The 16,901-nt window shown below is 33.6% G+C and overlaps 1 protein-coding gene across 1 annotated transcript; it reads right to left on the bottom strand.

The window, feature by feature from the left end:
• Positions 1 to 910: 910 nt before the first annotated feature.
• On the bottom strand, positions 911 to 16,884 carry sand (potassium two pore domain channel sandman). Its single transcript, XM_090114388.1, has 11 exons — positions 16,744 to 16,884; positions 12,528 to 12,682; positions 9,769 to 9,916; positions 9,144 to 9,280; positions 6,692 to 6,793; positions 6,051 to 6,154; positions 5,513 to 5,631; positions 5,000 to 5,185; positions 3,704 to 3,793; positions 2,987 to 3,116; positions 911 to 1,062 (listed from the first exon to the last, which is right to left on the bottom strand). The coding sequence occupies exons 2-11, from the start codon at positions 12,643 to 12,645 to the stop codon at positions 994 to 996; spliced, it is 1,203 nt and encodes a 400-aa protein (XP_089970514.1). The 5' UTR covers positions 12,646 to 12,682; positions 16,744 to 16,884; the 3' UTR covers positions 911 to 993.
• Between the last annotated feature and the right edge of the window lie 17 nt (positions 16,885 to 16,901).

The following is a 16,901-nucleotide window of genomic DNA, read 5'->3' as shown; positions in this document are numbered from 1 at the left end:
AATATATAATATATGATAACCTTTTCTTCTATTAAAATTTATATCATCATCTTCTTCTTCATGAACCTATTATGTCCCCACTGCTGGGACATGGTCCTCCCTTATGGGATCAGGAAGCCATTCATCACGCTGACCAAGTGCGGGTTGTCACATGTCTTCAAACTTTTTATTCTTCGACATGTAGGTTTCCTCATGATGTTTTCCTTCATCGTTCAAACATATTGTACTCCGTGTTAAATGTATATACTCCACGTTAAATCACCAAATTGAATTGTTTTATTATCACAAAACCTGTACAGGTATTATAAAATAGACCTTCAAGTCCGGCTCTGTGATTGCACGTACAATCTAACTTATCTGTGAACCACGTCCTAACCGCCCGGAAGACAAAGCGGAACGGATGTATTGAGTAATTCTCTGTTTTATTCTATTTATTGTGTTTGCAATTCGATTATAGAAACATATTATGTATATAAGCTTTTTAGATTAGTTTGTTATCAACTTTTATTTGTAAACTAGCTTTCCGCCCGCGGATTCACCCGCTTTGTCTAAAACCTAATAAATTATATACGGTACTAAAACCTTCCTCTTGAATCACTCTATCTATTACAAAAAACCGCATCAAAATCCGTTGCGCAGTTTTAAAGATTTAAGCATACATAGGAACATAGGGACAGAAAAAGCGACTTTGTTTTATACTATGTAGTGATCAACTTTTCTAAGGTCCCATTAAGGCAAATCGCGTTTATAAAATTTATATTTTTTTACATGATGGCAAATAAAACGCTTTCAATTTCTATCTCTATTTTTCTATTTATTAGTTGTTTGCAGTGTTTGAAATTTAACTTTAAACTTTATTAAGGTTGCATTAAGGCCATTATTTCGCAGTTCTTTAAAATAAAACAACATAAGCTTTCATAATTCTTATATTAAATGTTAATTCAGTACTCTAAAATTACATAATTATTCTATAATATATTTTAAGTAATGTTGTCATCTTTTACACCGACATATCCTTTTCATAGCTCTTTTTAGACCAGCATAGTAGTGTATTACTTGTTCCTGAAAAATATATATTAATTAATTTCCTATAAACATATTATTAAGCAAAAATTAAATCACAATGTTTATATCGAAACTCGCCCAAAAGCGCTTGAGCGATTTCCATGAAATTTTTTCGTTTATAGTTAGACCAAAACCTATTGGCCCATTATAAATGCGAAAGTTTGTGAGGATGTGTATGTGTGTGTTTGTTACTCATTCACGCAAATACTACTGAACCGATTACAATGAAATTAAGCACACATATAGAGAATTAACTGGGATTAACACATAGGATAAGGTTTTATCCCCGAAAACCCACGGGAACGGGAACTATGCGGGTTTTCTTTGAAAACGCGGGCGAAGCCGCGGTTGGAAAGCTAGTTTATAATATTAGTAGGAGTAGAAAGTAGTATAGGATAGGATAGGATAGGAAGTAGGATAAAGGTAGATCAGCTGAGAATAGGTAAAGTATGTTTTATTCAAATAGTATAAAATTTGTAATCATATTTTCATGTGTCCACATATTATCACGAAAAATAATATTATATTGTTTTTGTAACAAAGCAGATTCGTCATGTTAGTGAACTTAGCAGATCATTTTTAGCAGATCAAAAAAAAAATGTGATTTCTTATCGCGTGCAGTTGAGTTCTACAGTTCCTGATACTTTTTAGAAATAGTTCTGGCGTTTTTACCTTAACAAACGGCATTTGAAAAAACCCGACCTGGACCCGGCTTAACGTGATGCTAAGAAGTAATGCTACGACGTGATGCTACGACGTGATGCTACGGCGTGATGCTATGCTGTGATGCTACGGCGTGATGCTACGGCGTAATGCTACGGCGTGATGCTACGGTGTGATGCTACGATGTAATGCTACAGCATGATGCTACGGCGTGATGCTACGGCATGATGCTACGGCATGATGCTACGGCGTGATGCTACGGCATGATGCTACGGCGTGATGCTACGGCGTGATGCTACGGCGTAATGCTACGGCGTGATGCTACGGCATGATGCTACGGCATGAAGCTACGGCATGATACTACGGCGTGATGCTACGGCGTGATGCTACGGCATGATGCTACGGCATGCTGCTACGGCATGGTGCTACGGCGTGATGAAATATGACATAAATAAATTTTCTAGTGTTTCATTTTACGCGAGTATTTCTAAAAAGTATCAGGAACTGTAGAACTCAACTGCTCGCGATAAGAACTCACATTTTTTTTTGATCTGCTAAAAATGATCTGCTACGGGAAGTTGGCAGATAAATTTTTTCAAATGTCGTTTTTTAAGGTAAAAACGCCAGAACTATTTCTAAAAAGTATCAGGAACTGTAGAACTCAACTGCACGCGATAAGAATCACATTTTTTTTTGATCTGCTAAAAATGATCTGCTAAGTTCACTAAAATAGATTCGTCGAATGTATGTTTCTCGATACGTGCAGTGGAACGCAGGTGAGTCGTTCCAATGAAAATGTATTTCGTATACAGGGTGATTCTAGTGTAGTACTAGTTTTATGATATAGGTACAGTGTAACGGTAAAATTATAAAAAAAAATAATAAAAAGGATGCGGGTTCGAGTCCCGCCTCGTGATAGAATTTTTTCTATTCTTTATAAATTTATTAAAAAATAGTAACAAATATAAAGTTCAATTCATAGTGAGTAAAATAAACGGTAAAATTTTTGTTTTGAGTTGCTAATTTCTACACAATTTAGCTTTAATAAAAAATAAAAATCGTTTATTTGCTTCATAACACAATGTGCAATAAGTTTTGAATATAACAAAAAATTGCATGTTATAATAATATAGATAAAGTTCAAATTCCAAAAAAATAAGTAATTATTCCAGGATCATTATTCTATTTATTTCTATGATTTCCAAAAACATCACTCAATCATAACCAATACCAGTAGACAAACGAAAATGAACCTTACCTGCATTAAATTAAAGCACATAGCGACTAACGCCATGCCCAGCATCAAATAGAGAGAACAAACTATAAAAGATGTCTCTATACGAGGCGTGTATATTCGCTCGCCGGGAACGAAGTCGCCGAAACCGATGCTATTAAATTAAAAAAAAAATAAACAAAAATTATCAATTATTAAATCTTTATACATATATATATAAAAAGTACGTGTCACTTTATTTGTCCGCGATGGACCTCAAAACTACTGAAGCGATTTTAATTTGATTTGCACCCCGTGTGCAGTTTGATCTAACTTGAAAGATAGGATCGGGACATCTCATTTTATATCCGCAAAATAATTTTGACTGACCGGTTGGCTTGGTTGGTAGCAAGTTGGTAGAGACCCTGCCTTCCAACTGGGTGTTAATTATCTATATAAGTATGTATTTAAAAATTATATATATATGTATGTTTATCAGCCATCTGGTTTCCATAACACAAGCGAAAGCTTAGTATGGGATCAGATAGCGCCGTGTGTGAAACTTGTCCTGAAATATTATTAATTCAAATTTTTATTTATCTTTTATTTCACAGTCACAATCATCTGTTAGCTCCAAACTATTCTTAGATAATATTATGGCGTCAAGAGCCACAATAATAATAATCTTCAAAAATCATAACATTTTGAATTAAAGTATCGATATATTTTTTTATTTATCAAAATTACAAAATAAGAACACACCTGCTTAAAGATATGAAACAAAAGTAAGCACCATCTAACTTGTCCCATCTCTCCCAAAGACCGAATATCATTGATCCAAACATGAGATATCTGAAAAAAATACATATATAATTTATTACAAACTAAAGCTTAATTCATTTATCACCTCTAGAAAAAAAAAAGCTTGTGTGAGAGCACACGTGTCAGAAGTGAAACTTCTTTACCAAATGGCAAATACCAAATCGTCGCCCTCCATGACATACGGACGCACGAAAAAACATGACTCATGCGGCGTTACCTCCCTCTGAGGCGTTTCATGTAAGGCGCTGACTCCACGAGCGAGAGAATCGCGGCGATATTATCGTCGTGCCACGTATTTCTATACACTCTCTATGGAACCGTCTCCACACGGCGATATTATCGCCGCGATGCGACGAGTGGCAATGAGCGTGCGAAACGTCATTACATCGTCGCTAGCCCGCCGCGACTAGCAACGGGCCCGCCGCGCGCTCGCGACGATCGCGCAGCGGGCGCGCTGTCAAACGCAGTGTCATTTCAGCGTTGCCTCTGGTCTTCTCGTAGTTCTCTTCAAGGAAACGTGGCGATACCGTAACGAGTCGCCGCGGAAACGCTGCGATTCCGTTACGACTCGCGACGATACGCGGCGGAATTTACGCTCGTTCGTGGAGATTATCCGACGATATAAGGGCGGACTCGTCGCGATTCTCTCGCTCGTGGAGTCAGCGCCTAAGGCTTGAAGTGCGAGCGAGAGCGCGGAACGAGCGACAAAGAAGCACAATCGGACGTTGTCGACTTTACAGACAACCTATTTTTTTTTTTTTAAATTTGCCAAAATTCGGTGTTTTATTATTCATTCTTATTTACTTAAACACTCATGAAATTATAGTTTCGTGACTGATAACGTGATATCGGCGAAAGCGCATAATATCCATATAGCAACAAACTTGAACAAAAAATATTTTTGACATTTTTTGTGTAAGATGAAAGACTTTTCTATAATTTTCAGCACAGATAAAATATAAAACTTACTAAATGGTGACATAGGTGAAGTCGCTATCGCTGCTGACAGTTTGTTGGATGGGTTCCCACATATAACCACAGATAATATAATTAACTAGCTGTTCCCCGCGGTTTCACCCATATTGCTCCGTGATGATATATAGCATATAGCCTTCCTCGATAAATGGGCTATCTAACACCGAAAGAATTTTTCAAATTGGACCAATAGTTCCTGAGATTAGCGCGTTCAAACAAACAAACTCATCTTTATAATATTAGTATAGATTAATAACTTACCCGACCATGAAGAACACGCAAACACTGATGGGCACAGTTATAGACTGTGCATCGAAGGTCACATAAGTGAAGTCACTATCGCTGCTGACAGTTTGTTGGATGGGTTCCCGCAGAGGTTCGGAACAACCCCGTACTTGTAGGGGGTATCTGGAGGGTTGGGGGAGGGTGGTGGGGAGTCTTCTTTCTCTGGAAAAAATGATAAAAAAATAATTTTTTTGGTAAAAATGGATGAAGAAATGGAAAAGTAAATTGAGAAAAAATAATAAGAACACAAAATTTCATAATAGATGGCAACATACACCTAATGGTAAAGAAAACATAATTTGTAACATAGTTTTTAAATCTAGTTTTTGGCCATTCTTAGCCTACAATATTTACAGTACCCATATTATTTATAAAACATAATAATATGTCGCTCACCAAAAGTCTGCTTTTACAATATTTTAAAAATTACTAGTGAATAAATCAAAAATATTATAATGAAAAATTCACTATTTTATTATTAATTCTCACCTTGGATAATATCCTCTTAAATATGGATCATAAGGTATAGCTACATCAGTGATTTCTGACTCTGAATTGTCAGTCCAACCCGCTGGCCTTTCTATACTTTCTGCTTCGCTTATTTCTAACTGTAATTGTACAAAAAAAAGTAAAATAACTCCTCTCTCCATGATAAAATAGTAATAAATTCAATATTCTTTATTTTGCCACAAAAAATTGAGCAACTCAACTTAAACTAGCCAGAAAACAAATTGATGTCAAAGGGAAGCTTTGCTGTAACTACATATTATTATACCTATGAAAAACTTGATTAGGGGTGAAAATGTGAAATAAATCCTGGCAAGATAAAATAACAATGAAAATATTTATTAAACACAACAAAAATATTATAATAACTCAAAAATCAAGGAGTAAAAATATTTCTTGAGATTTAAAATAATCTGAGAAAAAGTTCAAGCTCAGGTTATAATTTTTTTGTCCGAAATTAAAGGCTGACAAACTCCCAAAAATTATCATCTAATTCAAAAATATCAAAAAATCAATAAACCTGTGATCTAAAATGCACAACTCGTCGTCTAGTGAAGCCGGGACAACCCCGACAAAGGCATATTAGTGCATAGATGCATTTAAACCAGCTGGCTAATAACTCACCTGGGAACAAAATTATTTACTTAAGAAAAAAAATCACAAAAAAAAAATTTTAATCATTTAAGGGCCGATTTTTCAATCCTTGGTTAAAATTTATCCGTCCAATAAAGTATTACACGAACATATTAAAATGTCACATATAAACGTCAAATACGGACAATTTGAATACATTTTTGAAATGGTAGTTTAATACGTTATTCGATGAATAAGTTTTAACCAAGGATTGAAAAATCTGCCCTAAATAAAATTCCTATCAACCTATTAGTATTTATGAATCTTGACTGTCATTTCTTAAATAAATATTTACAAATAATAATTATGTACGTAAATTTTTTTTTTCGAATCACGAAAATGTTAGAATTCAGTAAGTAAAAGTATTTTTTTGTAAATAGTATGAATCACACAGATACATTATATTTGTAAACCATGATTTTCATTCTTTCAATTTTATAAAATTATTGAAATAAGCAAAAAAAATGTGTTTTTTTTTACGTTTTATAAGAGAAACAGATATTTATGTTGTACATAATAATAACTTACCAACGTTACTCAAATATAGAAGAAAGAGCGGCATACCAAGTAGGGCGTAGAAAATGGTCACTATTTTACCCCAAGACGTTCTTGGACTGAGGTGACCATAACCTGAATAATTTTAAAGAATTAATATAAATTGAATAAATGTGAAAAGGACTTTTTAATGACCGTAAAATATATTTATTTTTAGTGGTGCCAAAATAACATACTTTACGTAAAATAAAATAAAAACGATTCCTTTAGGGTATTTTATGCCTAAAACGATGATATATTTTGATACTTTTTGGATTAGATAGATTTAGTTTTGGTCGAAATACATACATAAATAATAAATCTATATAAATAAAATATAGGTACTGGATAATAAAATTTGAAGCCAGACGAAACAGAGATAAAATAGTAATAATGTAGGTTATATTACGTTTATTGCTCTATATCTATATCTATATCCTGAAATATTAACAATAATAGTTTTAATGTGACCTTGCGAACATAACTATAGACTGAAGATTAATTATACACCTACACATTAAATTAACATACAATTTCCCATCATATAAACAAACATACATTCCTGTATCATCACTACATAGTATAAAACAAAGTCGCTTTCTCTGTCCCTATGTCCCTTTGTACGCTTAAATCTTTGAAACTACGCAACGGATTTTGATGCGGTTTTTTTAAATAGATAGAGTGATTCAAGAGGAAGGTTTATAATATGTATAATAACATCCATTAAATAGTGGAGAAGTACTGTTATTTTTGAGGTTTCTAATGTGATATCGTAAAAAATTACATTTTTTCCGCTTACATTGCAAACGCAGGCTGAACCCTACGAGTTTTATCAAAATAATGTACTAAGTATTATACACATTGAAAAGGTCTACAGAAAAGTCCGCGATGGTATATGTCTATCTCTTATGGATAACCCACAGTAACTTTTTTTTATCATTTACTTTTGACGACAAATAATGGATAATTTTCGAAGCGATTTTAACCAATACAGCATTAATCCTTAACGAATTAAATACCTTGAATACATTGTTCATTTAAGATAGATCTATATGGCCCTTTACACCGTATGATTTAAGTGAATATTTTCGAAGATAATATTACAGATTTAAAAATTGCGGGACATAGCGTTTGCGGCGGTACCGGCCGCGGCCGGCCGCCCGGCTATATATTTTATACCCGTGCGAAGCCGGAGCGGGCCGCTATGTTTTTATATACAACGTTCACAGTTTTTCTGTAGTGTATTTAGTATCAGCATTGCACCCGTGCGAAGCCGGGGCGGGTCGCTAGTCTTCAATATAATGAAAATGTACCATCGTATGTAAATCGCAAATGTATTTGGATTGATTAATTACACTAGATATATTATTAGATTTATGTCTAAGATTATGCCTGTCGTATAACGTATATTATGATATTTATATATGTAATATAAATTGCTTTGTTGGCAATGGTTTCTAGGTCTAAGGACTAGCCACTTTTCCGGCTTCGCCTGTGTTAACAGGAATTTAAATAGAGTCGTTACTCGGTATGATGTAAAAGAAGGTAATGGTAAAATAACAATTTATATTATATAATAGATTTTTATAAAATACTGTTTTTTTAATGAATAAAATATTAATATGTATGTAGGTTGTAGTCTGTCAACTTTGTAGGTATTAATTTTTACTTTTTAGTTTTTAAGTAGGTACTTATCTAATATTTGGTAGACAAAACACACTATTAAATTAATTAATAAATCAAATCAAAAGAAATAACCGATTTTATCAATTTTTCTGTTTTAGAAATTCGAAATAAACTCCTCCGAAAATAGAAATTTAATATCACAAAATTACAAGTCCCTTCTATGTTAGCCATTGTAATAAACATTATGAATTTAATAAACATAATAATTTAACGATATTAAATTTTGAAATTGTATGCAATGCGTTTTCAATTAAAATTTTACAAATGAAAGGTTTTACGTTACATTGTCAGTGTTTTCATACGTCAGTCTTTGAAACTAAATAATATTTGAGTTTTAGTTTCAGTTTTGCTTAATATGTTTATCAGCTAGCTGCTGCCCGCAACTTCACCAACGATCATAAATTTTCATAGTACAGACTTTCATTTATACGTCAGTCAGTCAGTCATACTTGAATTTTTTAAACTATGATGTTAAAGTACATCTACCTATCTTACTAATATTAAAGCTGAAGAGTTTGTTTGTTTGTTGGAACGCGCTAATCTCAGGAACTATTTCTCCGATTTGAAAAATTCTTTCGGTGTTAGATAAAAATTCATCGAGGAAGACTATAGGCTATATAACATCACGCTAAGACCAATAGGAGCGGAGCCACGCGGGTGAAACCGCGGAGCGCAGCTAGTATAATATACTTTTGTGTTTGTGTAGTGTCGTGTCGTGTCGTGTCGTGTCGTGTCGTGTCGTGTCGTGTCGTATACTGACCTATAGTAGTGATGACAGTCAAGGAATACAAGAAGGCAGAGGAGAAACTCCACTGCCTGGAGGATCGGCTGCCGTCCCACCCGCGGCGGACCGCAAACACTATCTTGCGCTGATAGTGTAATAGTTCTATACTAATTCTGTAATAGAAGTATGAAAATTAATAAAAAAATATATAAGTAGTTAGTGTGTAGAAAATAAAAATAAAAATCACAAACAAAGAGTGTTTGCACAAGTGTCAAAAGTGAAAATTCTTTGCCAAAATTCAAAGATACTGAAAACGTCGCCTTACTCCATGACGTGACGATATTGCCAGGACGCAACCTTTAAATTTCACTTAACTTACAGAGTACCTACAAAGGCCTGATAAGTTTATAGAAAGCAAAGTTTAATCGTTAAAAATATTATAATCTTATTATGTTGACATTTCGGTATTATTATTTATTATAAGCCACAATCTATTTGCAAAAGTACCCTCCAATAACTTTGACATGACTTCTTATAGTACAGTACTTAGAATATAACATTATTTTTACTATAAATTTCCAACTCTGAAACATACTAAATAGAGATTTTAAACACCGTAAGAACCAAACAAAGATTCTATAGATAAAGCGCACACACATACCTCTCTTTAAGAGCAGTATCATTGAACAAATTGAGCGTTAACGTGACATTTTGCCACAAATACTGTGCAGTGTTGTCCCTTTCCCTTGCCATATTGTTCACTCTCTCCATCTCGCTCGCACCTTCTATTGCTTGAAACATGAAAGCGCCTGAAATCAAACGAATATATCTCAACACTTATGGTTTTGGCAGATAGGATGCTTTTTAGCACGCGTTAAAGTGCTAACCTGATGCCCCGCTATGACGACGTGTACCTACACGCGTCATTGCCTTTTTTGGGAAGTGCTTCTACAGCTTAACCGGGCTTATATTGGCTTTGTCCAAGGCTTTGTCAGATAGAACGCGTTCTTAGCGCGTGTCAGAGCGTTGTCACTCTGTTTAACAGTATCTCACTGTGTGATCAAACACAATTCCGCGTCATAGCGCGGCATCAAGTTAGCGCTCTGACGCGCGTTAAGTACGCGGTCTATCTGGCAAAGCCCTGCTACTATACTGCCTTAAGAATACTAACTGTCGAAAAAGTCCTCAAATAAAGTTCAGAACAAAAACCACTAGAGATCCAAAGACGTTCGCTCATAATATTTTTAAATTCGAATCTATATTTAGTACGAATTTCAAAGGACCTTTTACAGAAGACCTTCGAAATTAATCTAGCATAATGAAGGCCGACCTTGGCACACGATGACTAGCGAAGCTATTGAAATTCAACCAAGATTAACGCTCCATTTCCCCAAAGACAGGAGCTGAATCTAATCCTATTATTTTCACACAATAATAGAATGAATAATCAATAATTATGTGACGTAATGAATCTTTTCAGAACATTTAATGCAGTCAAATTACAAGTAATGGTTCTAAGGGATAATAATGGTTGCTGACATAACATTTTCTTCATGTATTTTTATTTACATAAGCATGAGTATAATATTATATAGTGCCTTCTCCCGGCTTCACCCGAGTAAGAGAAAACTCGAGAAAAATATAGCTCTCAATCTCAATGGCAATTTGTCGAGTAGTTTTTAATTCTTCGCGAGCAACAATCAACTATTTCCTCTTTATAATATTAGTTTATATGTTTTTGTTATAATGTATAATCAATGTTATTTCCGAAAATAAATTGGGATTAGAATACATCGTTTCTAACATTTTCTTCATAAGCTTTTTGCTAGACTGTAATTACTGGCCAAAGACCGATAAGAATGGAAAAAACATGAGAAGGCCTATACCCGACTATGGGTGAATTAAGGCTTGAAAGAAAGAAGAAATTACTGTCCGAAAACAAGAAATAATTGAAATAAACACGAGGGAAATCAAATACGTATTAACGTGATTATCTCTCCAATATCAAGGTTAACATAGTTAATGGGAAAATATTATGTCGACCTTTACGTATATATTTCTATTTTACTTTATGTATAATTTCTGAACCAAAGTTTCGACATTTTATTTCATCGTTTATTATAAAAATTGTTTATTTATATAGTCAACTCTATAATATTGATACATTCTTTGCACAGCATTAAATAATTATCTAAAAGAAGTAGATAAATAACACAGATGACAGAGGAACAAAAGACGCTTGTCCAGGCTGTCTCGTTTAAAAAAAAGACGGGTTGCACTCCGGGAGTGCCGGCAGAAGTGAAAACTTGATTATTAACGTTGAGCATGTTTGATATTTTGGAATGGTATCCGTCTTACGCTTTTTCGATCAGGTCACGTGTCCTGACGCGATTAAGATTTTATACCCATTACGGAGAAAGTGCTCAACGCCGCTAAAGAAGTTTTCACTTCAAAAACAGAAAAAAATTGTAAAACAATTTCTATTTCAATTTCTTCAAAGACGCAGATTCAATATAAAGGTAAGGAAAATAAGAACAATTTTAAGCAAATTCAGTTTTATTTGTAGGCATAAAGGCTACGCTCCATTTGCTATAGCAAAAGGGTGTAATTTATTATTATGGGTAATAGAAACCTTACCTGAAGGCAATTCGTGTCACTTTATAAGGCTTTACACCTTGTTATTTGTGTTTTACTTCATTCTTATGGCAGCTATTTGGAATAATTTGTAATATAATTTCCTGAAGACGTTAAAATTATTAATTACTGCTTTTATTGTAATTAATAATTATGGAAACTATTATTAACAGTAGCTGCATGGACGTATAAAAAAAGACGTACGGTATATCGCCTAAACATTGAGTGAAGCCTAGTAATGGCGGCGAAACATCCATGTGTGTGTGCCAGGTTGCCATGGCAACAGCTGTCCTGATGACAATGGCGGCTGTATTTTTTTCTATAAATTTTGCCGTAATAATTTTGTCATTAAAACATAAAAGAAATAACTTGCTTCCCTGTGGAATGTAATTCCTTGTGTTTTGTTATTTAAAATTGTACTGTTGCGACACCATTTAACCACGCAAGACGGCATTTTAAATATTTTTTGTGAAACAGTGACGCAGTTAATCAGTCGGTAGTTCACGACGTAATGGCTGCCGACTAGCTTACTATGGTGAGAGTGTGTGCGTGGCTATTGTCTTTACACGATCGCTAGCTTACTATGGTGGCTTCACGTTGTTTGTTCGTAATACGGCGTCCGTCTTTTTTTATACGTCCATGAGTAGCTGTGAAAATTTTATATGACCGAAATCTAGCAAAGATACCGGCTTTAAAGTGCTTCCTTTCTATCCCGTTTTTACCTGGGTAGCGAAGTCATATTCTATTTCTCACCTTTTCAACCTAAAGAATATAATAAATACCCACCAGCGATAGTATACGCGACCACCAGGACCACGATGCCCACGTTGCTGAAGAGGAAGGCGAGGAAACCGCGCACGTAGTCCCGAAGACGGGACCCGAAGCGGCGCTTACGACGCGCCATCTTGGCTCATCCTGGGGACGCCATTGGCGGGGTGTCACTGTAAGGAAAAATGTCTTATGTGCAGGATAGTTTAATTATATGTATGTTGCAGGTTTATATATTTTCTCCGACCTAGTAAATTTCCGAACGATTGTAACTGAGCTATAATTCTTCTTATAAAATATCACAAAATTCTTCATAGATTTTTAAATATTTGATGAAATACAAATTACCCTAGACTGTTAAAGTGTGTTTTTAACAAGCACACAGATATTAAACAAAAAACAAATTAATTACAAGAATAGGTATCGTTTATTTCAAAGATAATATTAGAATTAACGATGTATGCGTATAGATCTAATGAATATTTTTACTTATTTAATAAATTAAATTTTATAATATTCGATCACTGTTAAATAATTAAAATAAAAATAATATAAAAGTTTACAATACACGGTAGGTACACTCGCTAGTTTCAAATTCAACAAACATACTGAGTTCAACATCTTGCATGCTATTTACTTAAATGTAAATTATCTGTGTAATAACTGGAAGCTACAATTGTTTACACAATGCAAGTTATTAATTTTATTTATGTACTGTTTATACAGTAAATCCTCGATATATAAACAACTGCTATAAGCTGCAATATGCAGTTTGGCATTGCAACCGTTCTGTCTGAATATCCAACCCCTATACCTTCAACAGTTTAAGAAACAAGTCTATGTCCTTCGTCAATACTTTTATATTATGCAACAAAATCTATTGAATTCGAGTTTAGGGAGAGAGAATTTATGTTGGATACAGAAAAGATAAATTAACCTAACAAAATAATACGTAAAAACTTAACGATATAACATATTACTCTCTCAGAAGATCGAAATTTATCAAGAAATTAAACTCTATTAAATTTTCATTACCTTTGGCAGTAACAAGTTAAAGTCTTCGCTTTATTTCCATGCTGAAACCTTAAAATCGCTCGATAATTCAACGTAACTTATAAATTATAATATAAATAAATTTTACATTGCTCCCAATACAATAGTAATTTACAGTATAATATCAGAAATATAACCCACTTTTAAAAATACGTTTGCGTTCATAATTATTAATCTTCAATAATAAATGTCATAAATATTTCGCAATGAGTATGAATTTATGATATTTCATACACTCAATTAATTTCATATTTTAAATATTTACAATTAGAGTTTTGGACTTTGGCGCCGTTACTTATAATGTGTTTAGGCTGGTTACATACGTGCGACACAAAATTTTAATTTTACGCAAAAATTTAATTAACGTTGTTAGTGAAATTCTATGTGTATTTTTATAGTGGAAATTGTATCGCTAGTAATATTCATAAAAATAACAATTAACCCATTGAGCCCCAAGCGGCCCGATCGGTCCCAGACACAATAGATTTTCTATTGTGTCTGTGGTTCCGGGGCCTGAGTTAAAACTTTTATTGAAAAAAACTTATTGTGCCCCTGTTTTGCTACGGAATAGTTCAATCGTTGACCGAAAATTTGGATTAAAACAAAGAGTTGCAAGTAATAAGTAGGAATAATCTCTAATGTGAAATATTATTTCAAATAAAACTTTTATGATTAATTAGATTCTACATTTCTCTTAAGAAACGCACGAATTTTACAAAATAAATATACAAAAACTCCCCTTGTTAAGCCATGCGACACGACAATCGTACGTTGTAAAAAAGCTTTACATCTACACAGTTGCGTATAGCAGCAAATCATTTTTATTGTCCAACATCTCCGGTATACGATTTATATCGGGTCGCAACGACGCAGACAATTTGTCACGATATTATTTTTATGGTCGTACGATAATTAGATCACCGGATTTCATAGTTTGATGAAAAGCCAAAAATCGATATTAATTTTAACTGCCTAGGTGTACGTGGTTATAAATGAGATGGCCTGGGTTTGATATCGGTAAAATTATGTAAAATAGTAAGTTCTTTATAAACATGGAACAGGTAATGTTTCTAATTTCTATCATATACATACAGCAAGACTTCGATTACAATATAGAGTAATAAATACAAATATTTCTTAATATTCCAATTAAGGCAAGGCGAACGTAGATACACTAATATTTTTTGCTCCTAATATCTAGAAGGGCTTAACCCTTATTTCGACAGAGAAGGTGATAGTAAACTTATTAAAATTTTATTGTATAACCTAGTTTCCATGGTTTTTCTAAACCTCCAAAAAAAGAAAAAAAAATCTACCCCCCACCCTTATGGAGAAAAGCGATGTCCGCCACACCGGACATTATCGAATCTTAGTAAAAATGACTTGTCCGTCCTAGCGGACTTAATCGAATACGTGAAAGAAGTTGCATAGTATAAAGTAAAAGAATATAATAGTAAAAGAGCCTTTATTTTTTATAAAAGTACAAAGATACTGTGAAAAAAAGTAATCTAAAGGTGAACGTACTACGGGAGGATCTTCAACTACTGCAGTATCTTCTATCTGGGCTCTATACAAAAAGGTACTCTGTTTCCATTTGTAAGAGAGGGAAAGCTTTTGAATTTGCTTGGGTCTCTTTTTTGTCACAACTGATGGTTCTCTGAGTCTTCTTTTTCTATGCACAGGTGTTGGCAACGAGGGTAAAGACGATATAGAAGGTAAGTTTGCAAAATTGAGTTCCTGCGACTGGTTCGGGAAAACTTGCTGTCGGGAAGTCGTATGTAAAGGTTAGGTAGATAAGAAGTATCTAACAAGTTGATAGGTACTGAGAATAGATGTAATGTTTTGGTAATACGGACAACTCAAATCTTTTACCTTTCATACCATATTTCGACAAGGTCCGCCGTGACGGACAAGCTGTAAGACACAATAAATACAGGTGTTTCGACGAAGTCCGGTGTGGCGGACAAGTAAAAAACTCGATAATTATTAAGAATAACGTAAGCAAAAGCTATGAAATCGTATTATTTGAACGTTAGTAGACTAAATTCACAAAAAACAAATAAAAAATCTACGCAACATAGGCAAAAAATAAAATTTTTTAATAAATTACCTGAAAGACTTTCTTAGTGCGCAGTTTCGCCGACATTTTTTCGCCAACTGTCAAGCTCTGGGTTATTACACGCAAAATTTATTTTTCTACTAAAATTTGATCGACCTCCCAATAGCTTAGTAGTTTTTTTGTTGCAAAAATAGAATTAGACGGGGCGGTGGATTTTTTTAAAGTACTTGTCCAGTGGTACGGACAAATTCGAAATAAGGGTTAAACTATAATGAATAATGAATTTAAACAAGTTTATCAACAACGAACGCACTCGGAAAAGAAAGTATCTCGGTTTTCACGTGTCACAATGATTAGGGCTTACGTAGAAACGACTCCAAAATGTGGCCTTTTAAAATTACGTTTATCATTATATACGATTTTTCAGTATACAATATTCATAGAGCTACTGCTAGTACAACCGATATCACGAAACAATGGATATACCATTCGAATTTATAAAGTAAATTAGGTGTACCTGAACATGAAACGGATATTAAGATCTAAACAATAAATTAAGATAATTAAAGACTGGATACTTACACGTACACGTTAGCTTAATGACCTCTTTGTGTACTAAAATATTTTTAACAAAACAAATTGTAGGTAAATAAAATGATTTGATTTTAGAAATAGAAATAGAAATAGAAAACACTTTATTGTACAATGCACACAAAAACGAAATTTACAGAAACAATTTAGAAAGAAAGAATAAAAGATTAACATTTATTGCTTTTCTCTTATATTGCGATGGAATATATGGATCTAAATATACATCGGAACAGTTTTACGACAGAAATCTGAACTACAATAAAAAATATGAATCATAAATCTTACTAAAATTGAAACATTCAATCGATCACCGCCACAAATATAAAGAGAGACATTTCAATTAGCCTATAAAACGTATAATTAACCATAAACACACGTGATACCAATACTAATACTACAGCGCATAATATGGCGAACGAAATTCTTCAGTCATATTTAGATTACCTTTAAATCTTTCACCGCCACTCATAGTTTTACTACAATACATAAAACTTACTCACTTAGAAACCGTAATATTATTTATACACTCACCCACACGAATATACACTGAACACACATTTTACACAACACTAATAAATATCCTGTTCCCAACTTATTGCTATGTCTACATTCATATCACAATTATGTATTATGTTTATTTTAAATTTGGTAGAATGAAGCAGAATGCTTGACTTACAATTGAGGACTAA

The sequence above is a fragment of the Colias eurytheme genome, chromosome 21, assembly GCF_061535395.1.
Source record: "Colias eurytheme isolate Ceu_HAF_F1 chromosome 21, ilColEury1 Martin Lab GWU primary, whole genome shotgun sequence".
Classification (NCBI taxonomy): domain Eukaryota; kingdom Metazoa; phylum Arthropoda; class Insecta; order Lepidoptera; family Pieridae; genus Colias; species Colias eurytheme.
The sequence above is the reverse complement of the archived record's forward strand: the minus strand, read 5'-3'. Positions and strand labels throughout refer to the sequence as shown.